General features: G+C 38.8%; 1 protein-coding gene across 1 annotated transcript in view; it reads left to right on the plus strand.

Annotated features, from left to right (window-relative positions):
- Positions 1-23,845, plus strand: part of ZSWIM5 (zinc finger SWIM-type containing 5) — a 256,500-nt gene that overhangs the window by 216,579 nt on the left and 16,076 nt on the right. The window contains exons 5-11 of the mRNA XM_022575556.3: positions 1,884-2,063; positions 6,974-7,150; positions 9,459-9,605; positions 10,118-10,255; positions 11,665-11,925; positions 12,140-12,275; positions 13,128-13,285. Coding sequence (XP_022431264.1) covers positions 1,884-2,063; positions 6,974-7,150; positions 9,459-9,605; positions 10,118-10,255; positions 11,665-11,925; positions 12,140-12,275; positions 13,128-13,285 — 1,197 coding nt within the window. The remainder of the gene's footprint in view (positions 1-1,883; positions 2,064-6,973; positions 7,151-9,458; positions 9,606-10,117; positions 10,256-11,664; positions 11,926-12,139; positions 12,276-13,127; positions 13,286-23,845) is intronic.

The raw sequence follows: 23,845 nt of genomic DNA on the forward strand, positions 1-23,845 counted from the left end.
AGGAAGTCTGTGATCCTGAGACCTTTGACAAACTTCTAACCTGTTCCACTATATGTCGGCCCCACTTTCAGCGGGGCTCTGCAGCATGAATCAGTCTGCTGCTGGGCTTTCCTAACTGCTGATGGAGTTTTCAACTTTCTTCTGCTATGTCAGCTATTTCTCATCCACATGCCTTCCAGATTCCCAATTTTATGACTCTTCTTTTTCATCTCTCCCATTCTGTGTGTCTATGTGAGTTTATGCCTGTTCTTATCCCTCTACTGTCATTTTAGTGAAGCATCAGGAGGGACTGATGATGAGCATATGTATTTAGTTAGCCATTTTTTAACTAGAATTAACTCATGTTTGTTCTTCAAGGACAAACTCAAATGTTATAACTTTTCCTGACCCCACCTACAGAGTTAATTGTTCCATCATACATATTCTCATAGCATTTTATATGTGGTTATAATAGCATTTACTATGCTTTAGTATAATTATATTTTGAGGGACTCCTAATTATAATCCCCTTAAGAACCATCATTATATAATACTATTATATTACATAGTGTAGTTTCTTTTTCATTGTGGATTTGAAAAACTGAATTGAGCCAATAGAAATGAATTTTCATCACCTCTAGCTAGTGCCTGAAATTGAGGCTTAAATGGTCTTTTAAAACATTCCTATTTGACTTTGAGGGGCCTTGAAATAGTGTCTGAATATACTGCCGTCTATGTATGTAACACCATCCCAAAGGATGTTTAACTTAAGACACTCTGCAGCCAGGCTTATTGTTAACTTGAGATTGAGAATACTTCTGTCTCAGCCACATAGCCAACTTTGAAAATAAGAAGCAGGTTTGCTTGCAAAGAAGGGTGATGTGGTCAAAGAAACAGTACTCATTGGTTATGTGGAATATGTGATACTCTGCTATAGTGACAGAGAAGATCCAAGAATGTGATAGTTTTAAGGCATCACAGCTGATCAACAGTATCAAAATCCAAGTACAAATAAACGATTTTCCCTGGAAAAGGGAAATACTAAATTCCACTCTGTGCCAAATAATATGCTAGGCCCTTTACATTATGATCTCAGTTTTACAGTTGAGGGATTTGAAGCTCAGAAAGTCTAAGGTCAACTAAAATCCTTTTCTGAGCACCTTCCTTCTTATGCTAAATGCCCTTCCTCTGTGCTATTATTGTACCCTGAATATATCTTTATCTTAACACTTATCATATTCAAATGACACTGTGTTTATTTATCTATCTCCCCCATTGGACAGCTCCTCAAGGGTAGGAACAGGGTCTTATTCTCCAATACAAGGTCTTGAACAAGAACTCTCTCAATAAATGTTTGTTGGACTGCAGATCTGAGCTCGGAATTCAAGCCCAAATCTGTCTTGTTCATCATCATGGGCATATATCCAGATATCAAGATAGTCACTTTGCTTTAAGAAACCTTTGGGAAGGAAAAATAAGCATTTCTGAAAACTTTAGCAGATTTGGTTTGGGGGCTGGTTTTTCTTTTTTTTTTTTTTTTTTGCAGTGTGTGGGCCTCCCTCTCACTGTTGTGGCCTCTCCCGTTGCGGAGCACAGGCTCCGGACGCGCAGGCTCAGTGGCCGTGGCTCACGGGCCCAGCCGCTCCGCGGCATGTGGGACCTTCCCGGACCGGGGCACGAACCCGTGTCCCCTGCATCGGCAGGCGGACTCCCAACCACTGCGCCACCAGGGAAGCCCAGGGGCTGGTTTATTTTTAGATTTGGTTTTTTATATTGAGAAAAGCTGATATTTTGGAAACTTTTCCTACCAACAAAAAATGGAAGAAAAGAGTAAACTGAAAAATTAAGGCTTAGACATACATCAAAGGAGAGATGTCAAGAATGTGGGTTGCTTTCTTTTCCAGGGGCGTTATGGGTGTGCATCATTTTAAATCCACATTGCAAATTGGAGGAAAAATCCTGTTGGCTGCAGCAGCTGCAGAAGTGGAATGACCTGGATGTCTGTCCCCTGGAGGATGGGAACTATGGGCATGAGCTGCCCAACATCACCAACGCACTTCCCCAGAATGCCAGTCACCGTTCAGGTGAGCCAGATATCATTTTAGCGTCTTCATGCCTAGAACTCCAAAAGGTCGGAGGGTAAAGCCTGAGAACAAAGGTGGCTGGACAACTTTTGGACTGTCAGAATTGTCATCCTAAATAAGAAAAGCCTGTTCTTTTGTTTGTCTTGAAATGCCAAACCTTAAATAAGGGTAAGCTTGTATCTTTGACATTGAGGATGCTGTCCTTTTCCACATCTAGAGTGTCCTTACAGTGCCCAGCATAAATTCCTAGAGCCCTCTTCATGAATCCTCTTCAAGTTTTTCATGACTAATGGATCTTGGCCTCAGTTTGGGTTGGTTTTAGCTCAGAAGACGTACCTCAAGGGAATGATAGAAGACCTGGGAGAAAAAATAAAAAAACAACTTAAAAAAATGTCCTGACAGTTGCCTTTCTTACTTACTTTTCTCTGTTTTCCTCAAATTTTTATACAGCAGATTTCTAGGAGGGGGTCATCGTTCCGAGATATGGCTAGGACTCTTGCTCCATTTTAAGACAAATCCAGTACAGTGATATTGTACCCTCTGCCTTTTGAGCCCGCTGACCAGGTATCACTGGACATCGACATTCACATCAGCTTTAGTTCATCTAACTCAGGCCATTTGCTGTTGGCAATTGATTGCTCTTTAGCCCATGGGGATCCTTTATTGGTAGATTTTATCAGACATTGATTTTACATGTCCTCCCTTTTATTTTAAGCGATAAATCTACTGATATTTTTAACCTCTAGGAGGAAATCACTTAAATTATTGTTCTTGCTTGGTCTTCGTCTACTGTACCATAATTGATTATCAGTGTATTTAAGGCAACCAAGGTAATGAGAGATGAAAAGCCTACAACTTTGCCACTTGAAGCTACCCTTTGCTGGCATTCATCTAACCTCCACAACACAGGAATCTATCCTTTTAGTATTGACTTTGGTTTGGTATAGAGAGAGCCACATGTGTATAAACACATGCCTCCAGTCTGGCAGTTTCTTCCTTGTCACAGTATACTGGTGACAGTATATTTGAGAATGTTGTTTCCTCTTGTCTTCTCAAGCTGTGGCTGATTTATCTCTCACATCTCTTTACCTTTGGGCCTGATGGAGCAATAGGCATCCTGTTTATTCTTCATTGCCATTTCTACATCATTGTCCTACCCTCCTTCCTAAAATACCCCCCAGCTTTAAAGTCAGTGCTGTTAAAATATGCTGTCTGCTGCCCTCCAGGGTTTGGTCGTTTGACCTCTGGGGCAGGCCCCCTCATTCCTTGAAGAGTTTTGGTTACTGGCTCACTAACACTACTCTCTGCCTCTACTTCTGTCATGATTCTTGATCATTTAAATAGCCACATAGATGGTACCTTCAGTATTCTAGTCTTTCAGTTCTTTGACCTCCTGTCTTTTAATAGTCTATCTTCTATCATAACTTAGCTATGCAACCCCAAGATCATACCCTAAAGCTTGCCATTACCAATAACTACACCTTCTTCATAGTCGCAATTTCAAGCAGCTCTAATTAGCACCACCAGTCTTACTAGGTTATTTTCTCTGGTATTCCAGTTCCAGTAATTCTTTGACCCACTAGGAATTTTGATCCTATCACTTTTTCATTCTTGTGGTAGCCTCATTTTCCTTCTTATCCCGATTAGATTCCTTGGTGCATCATTATAATCACTACCTTGCATACATACTCAACCCCCTCGTTCCCTTAGTTACACTCACATAGCAAAACCCTAACCTTAGTAGTTCAGTCTAACTTTCTAGTTACTCGGTGCTCACACCCGCACAGCTGAACATGGTGGAGAGAAACATGACTATGATAACTGGTCTTATCTTAAGTTTATGACCACTAATCTCAAGTGGGTCCATAGTATTGTCCAGACATCAACTACATTTCCCTAGTCTATGCCTTCTTTCAGTCTTCTAAATTACTAATTCACACCATCTTTTCCTTAAAACTTTCTATACTTTCTCCCCATCTTCACTTTCATCCTGAAGACTTGCTTCCTGTTCACTGAGAATATAGAAGCAATCAGAAGAGAATTTCCAAAACTCTGTCACCACATCTGCTTCTGTCTCTACCCATCTACTCTGCCTCTTCTGCTGTTTTTGTTTGTGCTTCTGTCTAAGTCCAAACCCTCCACTTGTTCTTGAGATCTTATTCCTTTTATCTAGGACATCACCCCAGGAACTATTTCTACTCTCTCCTGTGTCACAGGTTTTTGTGGATTATTCCTCTGAGTATACAAGCACATTGTTTTATCTTTCATCCCAAAACAAAACAAAGCAAAAAACATTCTTGTTGACCCCACATGACTCTCTGTCTACCACCTTGTTTCTCTGAGGTAGTAGAAATAAGTGGTAGAATTAAGAAAATTGCTCAGAAGAATATTATATATTTATCTTCTCTACTTCTTCTGCTCTTATTCTCTCTTCAACTCATTCCAGTCAGGCTTTCATCCCTTCAGTACTGAAACATCTCTTGTACTGGTCACTAACGCTAACCATTGCTAAATCTAGTTCTCAGTCAGAATCTTACTTGACCGATCAGCAGTATTTGTCACAATCGATCACTCTCTCCTTCAAGCACCTAATTTCCAAGACACTACTCTCTTGGTTCTCCTCTTCATGGGCCCCTCCTTCTCAGTCTCCTTTACTGTCTCCCCACCACTTCCCAACCTAAAATGCTAGAGTACCCAGGACTCAGTTATCAAACCACTTCTCTTTCTATATTTACTCCCCTGGTAATTGCATTGTTTTAATAATCATCTATATACTAACAACATCCAGATTTATATCTCTTGCCCAGACTTTTCCTCTCAACTCCAGATTTACATGTTCATCTACCTTTTTGATGCTTCAGCTTAGATATTAATAGGATCTCAGTAGGATTTCTTACCCCTCTAGCCCCACCCAAACCTGCTCCTCCTGCAGTCTTCCCTGTCTCCATATATGACAAGTCTATCTTAAAAACCTTGGAGTCATCCTTGATTCTTCTCTTTCTCATCCCAGATCTAATCCATGAGCAAATCCTATTACCTTTACCTTCAAAATATATCCAGGGTTCATTTACTCTCATCACCTCCACTGCTTATTACTCTGAACAGATTACCATCATCTTTCACAAATTATTGCAGTGGCCTCCTAACTGCTTCCATCGTAAAGTCTGTTCTCAATACTGCTGCCAGTTGTCCTTTTAAAATGCAAATCAGATCATATACCTTCAATGGCTCAATGACCTCCAGTGACTTCTCATTTTTGCCTCATGGCCCAGAAGGCCCTCCATGGTCTGGTTTCCTAGTATCTCTCTGGCCTCATCTCCTATGACTTTCCTGCTTATTTACTCCATTCTAGGTACACTGGCCTCGTCACTACCCTCAAACACTCCAAATATGTTCCCACCAGTAGCACTTGCTGTTCCTTTTGCCTAGGATGCTCTTCCCTTAGTTATATCTGAGGCTTGCTCTTCAGTTCCTTCAGGTCTCTGTTCAAATGTTACCTTATTAAAAACCATGCTATATAAAACAATAACCCCCACCCAATACCAACTTGCCTTTCTCCCTAACTTTGCTTTAGTCTCTTCCTTAGCACTCATAACCATCTTATATATTTACTATACTATACATTCATTTAACTGTCTCTCCCCATTTGAATATAAAGGTCCATGAAACCAAGGACTTCTTATATCCTCAATACCTAGAACAGTACCTGCCATGTAGTATAGGCAGTCATTATTTGCTGACTTCATGAAATACAAAACATATTGGGAGCCTAATCCCCACTGTGGGCTGAGCAGACCCACGGTGGATTCTCAATTTAACAGGAGAGGGGCTCCGACTGCAGCCAGTAGAAGGGTCGCTGTGCTTCAACTGAGGGGTGACATGAAGGAGAAGCAATTTCAGTAAATATTGTCAGTGCTATTCTGATTTAATCCTCTGAGCCTGCACTCTAAGGAATATACAGGTTTCTGAAGAGATGACCAGATTCCAAGGACTTTTGCTTAGTAGATGAATATGTTCATTTCTTTCATGTTCAGTCTGAATCCTCTGACTTTCCCTCCCAGTATTTTTGCACAGGCTCAGTAGATGCACAACTCATTTGGGCATCTCTGGAAATAGCTGTATTTCAGTTCTTGATCCCAAAATAGTTTCAACTGTTCTTAGTCTGGCAGAGAGTTAAATGATCGTTTATGTTTTTATTTCCTTAAATGTCACTTCCATGAGTCCTTCTATATCCACATTTTATGATTGTATCTTCCATTTGGTCTTCCTACACACCACCCTGAAGAATTGAGCTTACTTCATCTACTGTTTCCCTGCAGCCCTTTTCCTGAAGAGAGATGGCATGGTAGGACTCCAGTGAGAAAACAATTTAGTCTTTTGTCAGCATCAGTTTTTCTTATGGGAGAACAAGGTTGTAAGCTTGCAGACACTAGTGTGATAAAGATACCAGAATACACAGGGCTTCAGCTCTTTTTCAGCTTTTATATCAATGTCACAGAAGTACTTAGTCTGATGTGGGTCATGCTGTAAAAGAAACAGGTTATGGGTTGGCCAGGGACATTACCTAGCTGCTTCTCTGTTCCTCTGGCTTCTATAGAAGCAGTTTGTATCCTCATAATTGAGCAGCTGAGCACCACTGTCCCTCCTCTCTTTCATGTGGCTCTGGGTCCTAGGAGAAATTGGTCTTCAGCCATAGATCTATGTAGAAAGGTTTTCCCATAGAGGGCACAGACACACTAAAAGCTATCCAACAAAGAAGCAACACAACAAACACCCAGACAGATGGCAGAGTGACTGCTGTCACTAACTGTACACTATTCTTCTGCCATTCCTCCCACCCTGAAGAAGACACAGGAGCTAGAGCTTCAGATTACCCATCATTGAACTGCTGCATTTCTTTCTTTCCCCAGATTCTTTATCCAGACCAAGACGGACAGTGTTCACTAGAGCCATCGAGGGCCGTGAATTGCATTGGCAGGACAGCCACTTACAGCGAATAATCAGCAGTGATGTATATATAGCTCCTGCCTGCCAGCAGGAAAGTGAGAGACTACTCTTTAATTCCCAAGGCCAGCCACTGTGGCTTGGTAAGTGTACCTGTCCTACTCTCAGAATTTCAGAGCCCTCTCTCACCTCATGCCAAGCTTGAGTGAGCCATCTGCATAGGTACCAGCAACACAACTACACTTTGGACAGTCTTCATACAGATCTTCTGGGGCCTTGACTAGGGCCTCAGGGTATTTATGTGTAGCCTGGGCGATTTGCATATGTACAAGTGAGGTACAGTAACCTCAAATAGAGGGATTTATATTGTTTCCTAAGTTTGGGGAGGGGAAAGGAGTTAGTAAATCTGAAAGAGTACTAACAAAATCATTAGACATTAGTTCACAGGCTCTCTCAGTCAGCAGTTACTGAACAACATTGTAATCTACTCTGAAATTACATATTTTGCTGAAAAGGCATGAACTTTGAAACTTAAATTACTCTGTACTAGTAGCTAAGGCACTGTCTGCATTTGTCACCAAGCTGTCTTCCTTTCCTCGTTCCTTCCGCCATCATAACAGAATAGAGCTGTGCCATTGGGAGTTTAAACCCTCCCCTAGCCTCTGTCAATCTGTTCTTGACTTTATTACAGAATGCCCATTCCAAACTAGACACTTTTTAAAAATATGCATTTTCTGAGTCTTAACGACAATTGCGTACATTTTTATTATCATCTCCCAATTCCCTACCTCCATCCCTCACCCCATATCTTTGTCTTTCACAAGATCTTGCTGAATCCACCTGAAATTCCCTTTGATTATATTTCTTCTTCTCTGATCTAACACTTCTAAAACATATATATAACAAGCATGAGAAAAAATATAACCTCATTAATAAACAAAGATGCAAATCAAAACAACACTGAATTATCATGTTTCAATTGTCAAATAGTCAGAAATTTTATAAATAAAGATAATTAGGTTTTGGTAGAGGAGAGGTTACATGTAGGAGAGGTAATCTCATATACTACTGGTAGGAATGTAAATGCTTAAAACATTTCAACAACATTTATCAAAAGCCTTTAAAATACATTCATAGCCCTTGATCCAGGAATTCTACCTCTAGGAATTTATCCTGAGCTATAATTAACTAAGAATATGCATAAAGTTATGGGGCTTATTAGAGCATGGATGTATAATGTACAGAGGAGAAAAATTGGAAGCAATCTAAATGTCCAACAATAGGGGATTGATTGACTTAATGGATAGTATGTATATTCAGTGGAATGATATGTAATCATTTTTAATGTTATAGAAGTGTATTTAATATGGGAAAATATTTACAATATGTTATTAAGTGGAAAAACCTAGTTACAAAACAATAATTAAAATATCCCATTTTTATTAAAATTAAATAGAAAAGTCTGGATATATATTTTTTTCATAAAATGAAATACGAAACTAGAAATAATGGTTATCTCCAATCTTTATTTTGTTTTATCTATATTTTCAAATTTTCTATAACTATTTGTATAATTTTTAATGTTATCTTAAAAGAAATCACAAAATAAACCGTAAATCTCATTATAATCACTTCCCCATTTATAAGCCTTTGGTAGTCATTTGTTATACCTAAGGTAAATCCAAACTCCTTAGTATGGCATCCAAAACTCTTAACATCCCAGACTCTACCTTTCCAGGCTATCTCTAGCCGCATAACCTAACTCCACACAGAACTATTTGCCGTACTCTGAAGATGTTATCTAGAATACTTTTTATGCTTTTACTTATATGCCTCTGTTTATATGTTATATATAAAGGCAACCAGGAATGCCTTTCCCTGCTTGTCTACATATTTAAAATATTACTTGCCCTACAAAGGATATAGCTCAAATATTATTTTCTTTCTGTGTATATTTCTATCATGTCATTTCTTTTCAACTGTTTTATAATGATATGTTTATGTATCATTTGTGAGCACTTTGAGGAAAGTGACCATTTCTTATTCATCTTTGTAGCTGCTTTGCCCAGCATGCTACCTGGCATTTAATAGGTTCTCAGGAAGCATAGGATTAATAAACAAATGAGGCCTTTCCCTCTATAAAGGCAGTTTGTTGCTACATTGCCTTCCTGTAGTACATGTTCACAAAGAGGTACAACATTTTATTATCCTAGTTCTTTGTCCGTTTCTACACCAAACCACTACACTGGGGCTGCAGGGTGTCTCCTTGGAGGTAGTACGTGTGACTTATTCAACTTTCTATCCCTAAAAGGTAAGATACAATTTCTGGTACACAGTAGATGTCAGGTTGAATTTGAGGAACTGAACTGAATACAGTCTCCCTTTGTCAAGCATGAATTTTCCTGATTTGAAAATTTAACTCAATCAAAATATTTTCTTCTCATCTGGTAGAGCATGTGCCTACAGCCTGTGCTCGGGTTGATGCCCTGCGTTCCCATGGTTACCCAAAAGAGGCCCTCAGACTCACAGTGGCCATTATCAATACTCTGAGGTTGCAGCAGCAACGGCAGCTGGAAATCTACAAGCATCAGAAGAAAGGTATAGTGATCAAGAGCCATCTTAACTCCTTAGGCTGAGGCTGATGAGGACCCTCAGGGGCTGCAAGGCCTAGTACTTAATTTTCATTAAGTTTCCTGGTGTTACAGCGGCTAGGGGATTCTAGGTCATTCTCCTTGCTGTGTGGAGTGCCTCACTTTACCTCTATGAATATCAGTTTTCTTATCTGTAAAATGGGAATAATAATGCTGGCCTGCCTCTCTCACAGGACAGTTGAATCCACTAAGATCTGGTATGAGAAGATCTGTAAAGCTGTATCTACATATGTGTGCTGTCAGCAGGCAGCCTAAATGCACACCACATGCCTCAGAGCTGGATGATGAGCTTGTGACCAGTCTCATCAACCCAGAGCAATACAGTGAGGGAAGCTTTACTTTGAGTTTCAGGGCCAGTGTCTGAAAGAGACTGGTGAAGAGACTAATGGAGAGACCGGGCAGGGACAGAGAGCAGTGTGTCTCTATCACTCTCTGAAACCTTGACCTGCTTGTTTCCAGAACTGTTGCAGAGAGGAACCACAACGATCACAAACCTAGAAGGCTGGGTGGGCCACCCCCTGGATCCCATTGGCTGCCTGTTTCTCACTTTGACTGAGGCCTGCCGCCTGAATGATGATGGCTATCTGGAAGTGTCAGGTACAGGGGTCAGCCCAAGGCAAGCCAAAACTGCCCTTGGGAGCTCTCTTCTCCTCCATGACAGAGGCTGTTTTACCCCTCTTGCAGCCTTTTGGTCTCTTATCCAAACGGGACCTCCCCTGAGAGGTTTTCTTGGGATTGCTCTCTTTCCCACCTTCCTTTCCCACTCTGTGGACTGGCCCTGTCCTACTCACCCATTTTACTGTGCCAGCCTCAGTCTTCCTTTGCTCCTCTCACTTCCCTACCGTGTGAATGCCTAAAGAGTAATCCAAGGGGAATAAGAAGGGCTAGGGGGATTTGAGGAGTCAGAGGCCAAGCAGTCCTCAGAGTCTGGAAGGGGGAAAAAACTTCCATCAGCAGTGTGTATACCTTGCATAATACTCTCATGTTCCCCTTGAACATTCTCCTTTATGGTGGTTTTGTACCAAATTTACAAAACAGAAATAAAAGAGAAGTAATTTAATAAAGTCTCAAAGTAGCAAGGACTTGAGACAGAACTGATTCTTCTTTCCTTTATGCTATCACTGTATTGTATACATACATCTGTTACGGTATTTAGCACACTGCATTACAATCTGTTTACAAGTAAGTATCTCTTACTAGACTGTCAGGTCCCTGAACGCAGAAATTATGACTTATCATTGTGATCCTAGCACTTAGGGCAGTAACTCCCATTTAATAGTCTTCCATAAATATTTACCAGATGGAGGAAGGGGAAAGGAAAGAAATTAAGACTCTGGCTTTTACACCTGTGCTCTCCTCCTGAAACTTTGAACCCAAAGGTGGACCATATAAAGTACTAATAACATAAAAGTTTCAAATGTCACAAAAGTAATAGTTTAACTGGATGGATTTGGATTTCTGTGGGTAGAGATTGGGGGGGTGGCCCCAATGCAAGGTAGGGGCTACCCTATCTTTCCTCTGATCCCCTGAAAAAGGACTCATCATCTTTGGTCTGTTTCATCTGTACAATGACACTTACATCTTGAAAACCTGAAGTTGTACTTGGGGTTTATTTACCATAGACATACACTTAGCTCCTTCCACATACCAGGCCCTGGAGATGCCTCAGGCAGTAAGATAAAGTCTCTTTCCTTTAAGGTTCTTACATTCTAGTGAAGAGACAGACACAAAAATAGTTAATTAGTATTACATAACATTCTAGCAAAAGATTAGTATGATTGTATTCTTCCCCAGCTGGCCTAGCCAGATAATGCATTAGGAAGGAGTTAGGAATCTTTGTAACCCTGTATAACCTTTTTTCAGTATATTTGTCTTACTGTTCTGGTGTTTGACTCAGCTTCCCTGTGTTAGCTCTTGACCAAGCTGTATTCCAAAGTGTGGGGGGAAGAGAGGCAGAAAAATCCATGGGGCCTGACCTACCGAATCCGGTGCCCTGTTGTCCTCAGATATGAATGAAAGCAGAGCCCCTGTGTACCAGCATGTGCCTGTGGCTGCAGGCTGCCCAGACAGCAGTGAGTCCTACCTGTCATTGGCCATGGAAGTTGCTCTGATGGGGATGGGTCAACAGAGGGTGATGCCTGAAGGCCTCTACGCACAGGACAAGGTGTGCCGTAATGAGGAGCAGCTCCTGAGTCGACTCCAGGAGCTGCAGCTGGATGATGAGCTAGTGCAAACACTGCAGAAGCAGTGCATCTTACTCCTGGAAGGTAAGCAGAGAAGGGGCTATTGTCACCGAGTCTTAGGCCTGTGACTCTGGGTTCCCCTCTCTAACAGAGCACAGGTATAGCAACATTTTTGACGTTAAAGTATAGTGAAAGTTCTTATGGCTAGCAAACACATGTGGGATCCTAAGGCTCAAGTCCAGGCAGACAAATAAAAGCATACAGATAAATAACTGGCTGGCTTATCTTCTTCCTGCAGGAGGCCCCTTCAGCGGTCTGGGAGAAGTCATCCACCGAGAGAGTGTTCCCATGCATACCTTTGCCAAGTATTTGTTCTCAGCTCTACTGCCTCATGATCCAGACCTGTCCTATAAATTAGCCTTACGTGCCATGAGGTGGGTAGCCCTTTCCTAGCCCAAATGCCTCCACTAAACCAGAAGTCTCAGATGTTCTTTTTCTTTGTTTATCTCACTTTCTTCTCTTTCACTCTTTCTCTATTCGATTGTACCTGCCATCAGCCTGCCCTAAAATGCTTCAGATATTTTCATACGATCTAGGATTCCTATCTGGGATGCCTTGCTGGTGACGCACTTGCTCCCTGGCTGCATTCTCAGTGAACTGTCTGAGGAAGTCTCTGAATTTTTAACAGATATGGAGCACCCAAGGCCTGAGTCTCTTTGTTCTGGGCCCAGTTTGGCAGCTTCACAAGGGGTTTGAGCCTTTCCATACCTAACTGAGAAATGGTTCCCAGGCATAGGTCACCAGATACATCTGGGGAAGTAGAAGTAAGTCTTTCTATATCAAGACTTGAGAACAATGAGCTATGGGCATCCTGTTTCCAGACTAGAATAGGATCCTTGGTTCAGGCAGGTGGACCTCTAGGATGCAGCAGAACATACAGAAGAAGAATTTTAGTTAGGCTCTAAGGCTGAGAAAGCTCCTCAGCTCAACCAGAAAGGACTGCTGAGGATTACTTGGCATATATTTCTTATGCTTTTAAAAATAATCTTATGGTTTTTGAACTGTCTTTCAAATCCATTTGCAGTAAGAACTATTCAGCTTGAGTTCTACAAGTGCCCAGGCACTCACCTCATATAAAGTACGGTACCATAGGTTTTAAAACCTTCAAAGTTCTTCATTAACCCTTTCCTGCCCAATTCCTCCCCAGCAAAGAACAAGCTGCTCTAAGGTGGCTCCAGATGGCAAGGGTCTGGGTGATAGCTTATGACTCTCCCTGGGTCTTCTAGGTTACCTGTTCTAGAAAACTCAACTTCTGCAGGCGACACTTCCCACCCTCACCATATGGTATCTGTGGTGCCCAGCCGTTACCCTCGCTGGTTCACGCTTGGACACTTGGAATCACAGCAGTGTGAACTGGCCTCCACCATGCTGACTGCTGCCAAAGGTGAGCATAGAAAGACCTAAGGCTCCAGCACCCCCAGTATGCCTGCCCAGAGAAGCTATCTGTCCTCCCCTAAGCACTTATAGTGATAGGGATCCTCACTTTGATTACTGCTATTAGAATGAACACCTGAGTCCAAGCCAAAGTTTTGCTGTAGTTACTAATTGTAGGACTCTGAGTACAGAGAATGAGATCATCTTTAAGGTAACTTCTAAATCTAACCTTCCATATGATAAAGTCACTTTACCTTTCTAAGCCTCTGGTTTAAAAATCTATAAAATGGGGGGCTTCCCTGGTGGCGCAGTGGTTGAGAGTCCGCCTGCCGATGCAGGGGACACGGGTTCGTGCCCCGGTCCGGGAAGATCCCACATGCCGCGGAGCGGCTGGGCCCGTGAGCCATGGCCACTGAGCCTGCGCGTCCAGAGCCTGTGCTCCGCAATGGGAGAGGCCACAACAGTGAGCAGGCCCGCTTACCGCAAAAAAAAAAAAAAAAAATCTATAAAATGGGGATCATTGTCAATGACCTGTCAGCTTCCCAGGGCCATTGGAAGATCTACTGAAGTGATGGAGCTCCAGATGTCTTTACAGATATGAGAGTTTATGATTTTTCTAGGGCCCCTGGTCAAAAGATAAGCAGTCCAGAGTGACTCAGGCTTTTAAGCTCACATACTCCATGTTAGTTATGTAGGTTTTATCACAAAGAAAAGTGAAAATAAGCCCCTGAGAAGTTATAATAAAATACTAGCTACCATGGACTATGAATATTTTTCCGATACCAGGAAACTACATGAGTTTTTAAAAGCACTTTTTGAATTTAAAATTACTTTATGTTGTGTCTTCTTATTGCAAAAAAAATGCATGCTCATTGTAGAAAAGATAAAAGATACAGATAAATCAATATAAAAATGATCAAAAAACCAATACAAAAATTGAACAAAATATGATCAGTCAGTTTACAGAAAAGAAGATACAGATGACTTTTAAACAATTAAAATGCCTGGCCTCACTGGAGAAATACAAATTAAAATTACCCTGAGATAACATTTTTCACAAATCTTATTGGCAAAAGTAATAAATTTGACAATAGTCATCCATGTCAGAAGTGGGGGTGGCAGTGGCCTGGCATGGAGTGTCAGATTCCAAGCAGGATAAGGATGACTGCAAATCCAGGATGCTCAATGACCTCAAGCACAAGAAATATGGAGAAAATTATACCAAGGCACATCATAATCAAATTGCTTAAAACCAGTGATAAAAGGGAAAATCTTACTTAAAAGCAACTAGAGGGAAAAAATACACATTACATAAAAAGGACAAAAGATAAATATGAAGGCAGGTTTCTCATTAGAGGCAGTGTAAGCCAGAAGACAGTAGAGAAAAATCTTTAAAGTACTTTTTAAAAAAGCTTTTGACCTAGAATTCTATACCAGTGAAAATATCTTTCAAAAACAAAGGTGAAATAAAAATCTTTTCCAGACAACCACAGTTGAATTAGAAATCAATAATAAAAAGATATATGGAAAATCCACCGAAGTTTTGGAAATTAAACCACACACTTCCATATAACTCATTGGACAAAGGGAAAATAACACAAGAAAATTAGAAAATATTTTAAACTGAATGAAAAATCACAACATATAAAAATGTGTGGATTGGATCTAAAGCTTTACTTAGCAGGAAATTTTTAGCACTTAATACCTATATTTGAAAAGAAGAAAGGTTTCAAATCAGTGATCCCAGATTCTGCCTTAAGAAGCCAGAAAAGGAAGAGCAAATGAAACCTAAAGTAAGCAAAAGAAAAGAAATAATAGAGATTAGAACAGAAATCAATGAAATAAACTATAGAAAAACAGACAAAATCAATGAGACAAAAAGCTGTTTCTTTGAAAAGATAAATAAAATTGAAATCTTTGTCCAGACCAAGAAAAAATGAGAAGACAAAAATTACCAATATCAAGAATGGGAAAAGTGACATCACAACAAATTCTAAAGGCATTAAAATGTTAATAAGGGAATATTATGAATAACTTTATGCTAATAAATTAAACAACATAATGAAGTAGACTAATTTCTTCATAGACGCAAACTACCAAAGTTCACTAAAAAATAAATAAGAATTAGCTAGGTATATACCCAAAAGAATTGAAAACATGGACTTAAACAGATTATTTGTACACCAATATTAATAGCAGCACTATTCACAGTAGCCAAAAGTTGGAAATAACTCAAGCATCCATGAACAGGTGAATGGATAAACAAAATGGAGTATATGCACACAACGGAATATTATTTAGCCATAAAAGGGAATGAAATTCTGATATATGCTACAACATGGGTGAGCCTTGAAAACATTATGCTAAGTGAAATAAACCAGACACAAAAAGACAAACATTGTATGATTCCACTTATATGAGTTACCTAGAATAGACACAGTGAAGAAATAGCAATAGATGCTAAGCTAGTGGTTGAACATTTGATGAGGAACAGGATATTTACATAGTTTCAAAGTATCTCTCTACAAATTTGGGATGATGAGAAAGTTCTGGAAATAGTGGTGATGGTTGCACAACAATGTGAATGTCTTTAATGTCACTGAATTGTACCCTTAAATGGTTAAAATGGTAAATTTTATTATGTATATTTTACCACAGTAAAAAGAAAAGAATTTCAAAGAAATTGAATTGGTAGTTAAAAACCTTTGAAAGAAAAGAAAGAAAATCCAGGACTAAATGGTAAATTCTACCAAACATTTAAGGAAAACATAACAATTCTGTATAAACTCTTGCAGAAAATTGAAAAGGAGGAAGTATTTCCCAGCTCAGTCTATAAAATCAGCATTATCCTCACACCAAAATCAGACAAAAAACTATTATAAAAAAGAAAACTCAGAATAATATCTCTCTCATGAGCATAGGTGCAAAAATTCTTAATGAAAATTGTAACAGATTGAATGCAATAATGTATAAAAAAGGATAATATATTGTAATAAGTAGGGTTTACCCCCAAGAATGCAAGGCTGGTTTAACATTGAAAAATCAATCACTGTATTTCACCATACTAATAGAGTAAAAAAGAATACCCATATGATCATCTCAGTAATATGGAAAAAGAACCTGATAAAATCCAACATTTATTCCTAATAAAAACAGTTAAAACCTCAACAAACTAGGAATAGAAGGGAACTTCTTCAACATGATAAAGGGCATCTATGATACAGCTACCCTTATACTTAATGGTAAAAGACTGAATGTTTTCTTCCTAACATCAAGAACAAGGCAAAGATGTTTACTTTCACCTCTTCTATTTCAATATCATACTGATGATTTTAGCCAGTACAATAAAACACTAAAAAGAAGTAAAAGCTATCCAGATTAGAAAGGAAGAAGTAAAACTGTCTTTATTCTCTGATGACATTGATTGTCTATGTAGAAAATCCTGTGGAGTCTACAAAAAGCTATTAGAACTAATAATAGATTTAGCAATGTTTCAGGCTACAAGATCAATATACAGAAAATCAATGGTATTTCAATATACCAGCAACAAACAATCAGAAACTGAAATTTTTTAAATTATCATTATAACATCAAGAAAACATGAAATACTTGAGAATAAACCTAGCAAAATATGTACAAGAAAATCATACAATGAAGATCGTAAAACATTGCTGAGAGAAATTAAAGAAAACCTAAATAAATGGGACATACTGCACTCATGGATTGGAAGACAGTATTATTAAGATGTTGATTCTCTACAATTTGATATATAGATTCAGTGCTATCCAAATCAAAATCCTAATAGGCTTTTTGGAGTAGAAATCGATAATCTGATTCTGAAATTCGTATGGAAATTCAAAGGACCTAGAGTAGCCAGAAACAACTTTGTGAAAGAAAAATAAAGTGGGACGACTAACACCACCTGATTTCAAGACTTATTATAAAGCTGTAGTAATCAGCAAAGGGTTATTGGTGTAAAGATACACAAATAGATCACTGAAAGAAAATAGAGTCCCAATACAGATCCACATATATGTGACCAATCTATTTCAGTAAAGGGGCAAAACCAATTCAGTTGAAGAAAATGAAGGTCTTTCAACAAGTGGTGAAACATATACAAAAATTAGCTCATGATGGATCAAGGACCTAAATGTAAAAGCTAAAACTGTAAAACTTTTAGAAGAAAACACAGGACAAAATCATTTTCATTTTTAGTTAGGCAAAGATTTCTTAAATACAACACTAAAAGCACAATCCATAAGAGAAAAAATTGATAAATTGGACTTACCAAATTAAGAACTTCTGCTCTGTGAAAGTTACTATTGAGAATGAAAAGATAAGCCACAGAGGGGGAGAAATATTTGCAAATCACATATTTCATAAAGGACTTGCATCCAGAATATGTAAAGAACTCTCAAAACTCAATAATAAGAAAATGAACAACCCATTTTTTTAAATGGAAAAATATCTGAACAGACACTCCACCGAAGAAGATATTCTGCTGGGAAGTAAGCACATGAACATGCTCAATATCATTAGTCCTTAGGGAAATGCAAATTAAAACCACAATAAGAGAAAGGCTAAAATTTAAAAAACAAAAAGCAGCTGTAGTGAAGACTGACTGTAGGAAAGACTGGCAAGGATGAAGAGCAACTGGAGCTCTTGTACATTGCAGGTAGAAACGTAAGTTGTACAACCACTTTGGTAAACCATTTGGCAGTTTCTTAAAAAGTTAAATAGACACCTATGCATATGATCCTTCCATTCCACTCATAGGTATTACCCAAAAGAAATGAAAGCATATATCCATACAAAGACTTCAACATGAACGTTCATAGTAGCTTTATTTTTAACCAAAAACTGGAAACAATCTAAATATCCATCAGCAGGTGAATGGATAAAAACTGTGATATAACCATACAGTAGAATACTACTCAGTAATGAAAAGGAACGAACTAGTAATACATACTACAACATGGATGAATCTCAAAATAATTATGCTGAGTGAAAGAAGCCAGACCAAAGAAAAAACAGTGCCTATTGTATTATTCCATTTGTGTAAAATTCTAGAAATGCACACTATGGTGACAGAAAGATGATCAGCAGTTTCCTGAGAATGGGAGCTGGGACAGGTTAGGATGGAAGGGAAGAAGGAATTACCAAGGGTCCCAAGGAAACTTTGGGGCAATGGATATGTCATCAGTAACGGGTCAAGTCACAATCATATATTACCTAACAGGAAGGAATAAGAATTCAGTATCACTTCTTTTATATTACACCAAAAATACAAACCTTGATCTAATCATAAGGAAACATTAGGCATACCCATATTGAAGGACATTCTACAAAATAACCAGTCTAATCTGCAAAGGTGTCAAGGTTATGAATGTCAAGGGAAGACTCAGGAATTTTTCCAAATTGTCAAAGACTGAAGAGACATGACAAACTAAAGATAACACACGATCTTGTATAAAATCTTTATATTTGTTTATACAAGATCACGTGTTGCATTAAGTTTGTCATGTCTCCTTTGGTGGTAGTAATACATCAATATACATTTCCTGATTTTGATAGTTATGTGGCAGGTATGTAGAAGAGTGTCCTTGTTTGCCAGAAATAGACTGCAGAGTCCAAGGAGTGATTGTGTATCAAATCAGTTACTTTCAAATGGTTCGGGGGCAAGAAAATTATGATGCTTGTAGTATTCTTGAAACTTCTCTTTGAGTTTTAAATTATTTCAAAATAAAAGAAAACATTTTGATAAAACATTGTGTTTGCAAAGATGTAGAGTGGGAGTATAGATTGATAATCCTTTGTGGAGGGCAGTTTGGCATATCTATCAGAATTACAATGTACATGTCCTTTGACCCAGCAATTTCACTTCCAGGATTTTATCTTACAAATATATTTATACAAATGTGAAATGGTATTTGTACAAAGTCATTCACTCCAACATTGTTTGCAACTGCAAAATACTTGAAACATTCTAAATAGCCATCAATAGGAGACTGATTAAATATATTACTTTAGCTCCAAAATCTCTTAACATGGAATTCCCAAACCTGAAAAACTTTAAAAATCCAAACTGTTTTCTAAGTTGACAGCAAAACCTGGCCTCAGCTGATATGAGGCATTAGTTGCTTCTCAGCACTCTTACCAGTCACAGACGTCTCTGCTGTTCACTAATATTGTTTGCCTTTTTCGTTTAGATGGTTGTTATTTTGTCAGTTTGAGTTTAATTGCCCTGTAAAAAATGCCCAGAAAATTGAAGATACTCCTGTGGGTAAGAATAAGAAGCAAAGGAAGCATCTGTCATTAACAATAGCACAGAAAATAGAGTTAGTGCAAAGTTTGATCAGGTATGTCTATGAGACATCTTACTAAAGAATAAGGTATGGGAATTAACACCACATATGACTTGAAATAATAGAAGGACAAAGAGTTGAAGTTTTACAGGGACAACAATGACCAGAACTAATGAAGAATAGAAATTTTTCAGACGGCAAAAAATGAAGATATTGACACGACCATGATTGAATGGATTCAACAATGAAGCAATGTGAATATGCCACTGACTGGTTTGTTGTTCATGAAACAAGCTAGATTATGCCATGGAAGACTGAACCTTTATGGTGAGTATAGAATATCAGGAGATTGGCTGCATGGGACTTCCCTGGCTGTCCAGTGGCTAAGACTCCGCATTCCCAATGCAGGGGGGCCAAGTTCCATCCCTGGTCAGGGAACTAGATCCCACATGCAGCAACTAAAGATCCCGCATGCTGCAACAAAGATCCCTCATGCCGCAACTAAGACCCAGTGCAGCCAAATACGTAAATAAATTTTTTTTTCTAAAAGAAAAGGATATTGGCTGCAGAAATTTCAGAAGCATCACGGTATAAAATATCTGGACAGCTATGATGAAATAGCTTCTTTTCATGAAGAAGATGAAAATTATATTGACAGTTTGTTAAGGTAATTTTTAATGAAAACCTTAGTCTCAAACATGTATATACGGTGGATGAAACAGCTTTGTTCTGTTTTCTTAAAAAAAAATAATTAACAATGATTGATGAGCAAACAAGAGGTTTTAAGGACTCTAAGCACAGGTTGAAAGTTCTGGGATGTGCCAATGCAGCAGACAGGTAAAGCTAGAAAAAGCCAACATCCACAATGGTTCACAGTCATTCAGGGAATTCCCTGGCAGTCCAGTGGTTAGGACTCCGTGCTTTCATTGCCATGGGCCCAGGTTCGATCCCTGGTCAGGGAACTAAGATCACACAAGCTGTGCGACACAGCCAAAAAAAAAAAAAATTGTTCACGATTTATTTATTAGTATATAAACAAAAAAGCATGGGTAATCAAAGAGATAATTTCTACCTGGCTTAATAATCTGTACCAATAGCATGAGCTTATTGCACACAAGCTGGAATGGAAGAAAACTATATTCATTCCTGGACCACTATTCCACACACATGCCTCATGAACTTCTTGTGACCAAGAAATTTTACTCCCAGGGAAGAGCAAATATAAATATTTATTTGTTTTCATACTAGATACTTGCAGCAGGTAACTCCCAAGTCTTTCTAAGAGAGTTAGTGTAGAAACTTGTTCAGGTGTACCTTAATTATGCCATTTACACAGTTGCTGATACTTGATAAATATTTTGCAGAGACTTTGGCTTTTAAAGTGAAGTTGTATATGAAGATATTGAAGGGTTTTGTGTCACTAATGAGAAGATATATAGTGTCATTACTTAAGCTAAAAGTCTAAAGTCACCAACCTTGCTACTCAAAGTGTGGTCAGCGGACAAGCAGCATAAACATGACTTGCAGGACTTCCCTGGTGGCGCAGGGGTTAAGAATCCACCTGCCAATGCAGGGGACACGGGTTCGAGCCGTGGTCCGGGAAGATCCCACATGCCACGGAGCAATGAAGCCCGTGTGCCACAAGTACTGAGCCTGCGCTCTAGAGCCCGCGAGCCACAACTGCTGAGCCCGTGTGCCACAGCTACTGAAGCCCGTGCACCTAGAGTCTGTGCTCTGCAACAAGAGAAGCCCCTACAATGAGAAGCCTGCACACCGCAACGAAGAGTAGCCCCCATTCGCCACAACTAGAGAAAGCCTGTGCACAGCAACAAAGACCAAACACAGCCTAAATAAATAAATAAATAAATAAATAAATAAATAAATAAATAAATAAAACATGACTTGGAGGGGCTTCCCTTGTGGCACAATGGTTAGGAATCCACCTGCCAGTGCAGGGGACACGGGTTCAATCCCTGGTCCGGGGAGATAACCACATACCTCAGAGCAACTAAGCCCATGCGTTGCAACTACTGAAGCCCGTGCATTCTAGCGCCCACATGCCACAACTCCTGAGCCCGTGTGCTGCAACTACTGAAACCCATGCGCCTAGAACCCACGCTCCGCAACAAGAGAAGCCACTGCAATGAGAAGCCTGCGCATAGCAACAAAGAGTAGCCCCCGGTCGCTGCAACTAGAGAAAGCCCGTGTGCAGCAACAAAGACCCAATGCAGCCAAAAACAAAAACAAACATGACTTGGAAGCTTGTTAGAAATGCAAATTCCCAGACCCAACTAACTCTAGACCTACTGAATCAAAATCTCTGTGGGTATAGCCCAAGAATCTTATGCTTTAAAAAATTCTTCAGATGACTTTTATGCCAACTAAGGTTGTAGAAGCACTGAGTTAGGACAAGCTGACATCAAAAAAATACTGAATATTATAAGTTATATACCTGTTGTACATTCATTGCAAGATAGAAAAATTGCTAAAATAGTGTTAACCCAAATAAGCATGAGGCTAGTAATGATGACAATGATGATATGTAACACAGATGAAAAATAATCTCCATAGACAGTATGGGGGAAATGCATGAGCAGTTAATTGGCCTTGAATAACATGCATTTATCAGTGAAAAAGGGATTATTGCTGCTTACTTAATTGGAAGAGACTGCTTATATAGAAATCTATGTTAATGAGACACATTATCCTAGAAGTACACCTTTTTTAAGGCCATCTATTGTAGCCGCTTCATCATTAATCTCTATCCTGGCCCATCATTAAATATCCAACTCTAATCTTTGGTGACAATAATAGCAGTGCAGATGAAGCCTTTTGTCCAAGATCCTCAAGAAACCAGATGGAAGAAGTATTTACTGTATGCATATGTACAGATACTTAGCTTGGTTTGAGGTTTTATTGAATGTTTTCCTTAGAAATAAAAGAGTACCAAGTATTTATGGTCTGTATCACACTACTTCATTCATCAGTTTGTTACTGTATCAAAAAACTACAATACTAATTTTGCTATTTATCCTACCTAGTGTGAATATTCATACTTTCACTGCACAGATAGTAATGTGTTTAATTATGGGATGCTGCCTCAGACCTCCTGTATTATATATAATATATGCACAAATTATCTGTATATAACTTTAAAAATAATGAATTCCAAATGCATTCCACACCCAGAGGTTTTGAATAAGCAGCTGTGGACCTATATGTACATAAATGGGATACTATGCAGCCATTTAAAAGAACAAGAATCTCTTTATGTACTGATGTGGAATAATCTCTAAGATATACTGATATGTAGGGAAAAAATGACATGTAAATCTGTATATACTGTGCTACCATTTGTGGATTTTTTTTAAAGGAGAGGAAACAAAGTATTTCCTTGTTATGCATAGAATATCCTGGAAGGTAAAACAAAAACTATTGGTTGTGTACCGAGTTAGAATTGGATGAATGTGGGTCAGAGGTAAGGGGGAGAAAGAATTTTTCATTATTTACCTTTTGTATCTTTTCAGCATTGAACCATGTGAATATTTCCAAAATTTTAAATTATAAATGTAAAAAGAAACATCTCAAATTGAAATGCAAAAATTAAAAAAGAATGGGGGTGGGGGAACCCAGAACAGAATATCTGAGAACTGTAAGACAATTACAAAAGATATATTTTGGGTTGGCCAAATAAGATGTTATGGAAAAACCTGAATGAACTTTTTGACCAACCCAATAACATATGCAGTATATTCTGCGATACCCGAAGGAGAAGAAAGAAAAGAGCAAAGGAAATATTTGAAGTAATAATAGCTGAGAATTTTCCAAAATTAGTGACAGAAACCAGAACACAGATCCAGGAAGATCAGAGAACACCAAGTAGGATGAATACCAAAAAGTTTTCTCCTAGCCATGTCCTATTCAAACTGCAGAAAATCAAAAACCAGGAGAAAATCTTGAAAGAAGACAGAGAACAAGACAACCTTACCTATAGAGAAACAAGGATAAGAATTACATCAACTTCACTTTATAAACCATGCAAGCAAGAGGGAGTGAAGTGAAATATTTAAAATGTTGCAAGAAAAAACCACCAACCTAGAATTCAGTATCCAGATAAATTAGCCTTCAAAAGTAAAGGAGAAATAAAGACTGTCTCAAACAAAGGCTGTAGACAATAAATTGCAAGAAATCCTTCATAGGGAAGAAAAATGATAGAGCTGAAACTCAAATCTTTGTGAAGAAAGGAAGAGTGTTAGAGAAGGAAT

This window comes from Delphinapterus leucas, chromosome 1 (assembly GCF_059928025.1).
Source record: "Delphinapterus leucas isolate spDelLeu-1000000601 "Yukka" chromosome 1, BTC_Dleu_Yukka2, whole genome shotgun sequence".
Taxonomy (NCBI): Eukaryota; Metazoa; Chordata; class Mammalia; order Artiodactyla; family Monodontidae; genus Delphinapterus; species Delphinapterus leucas.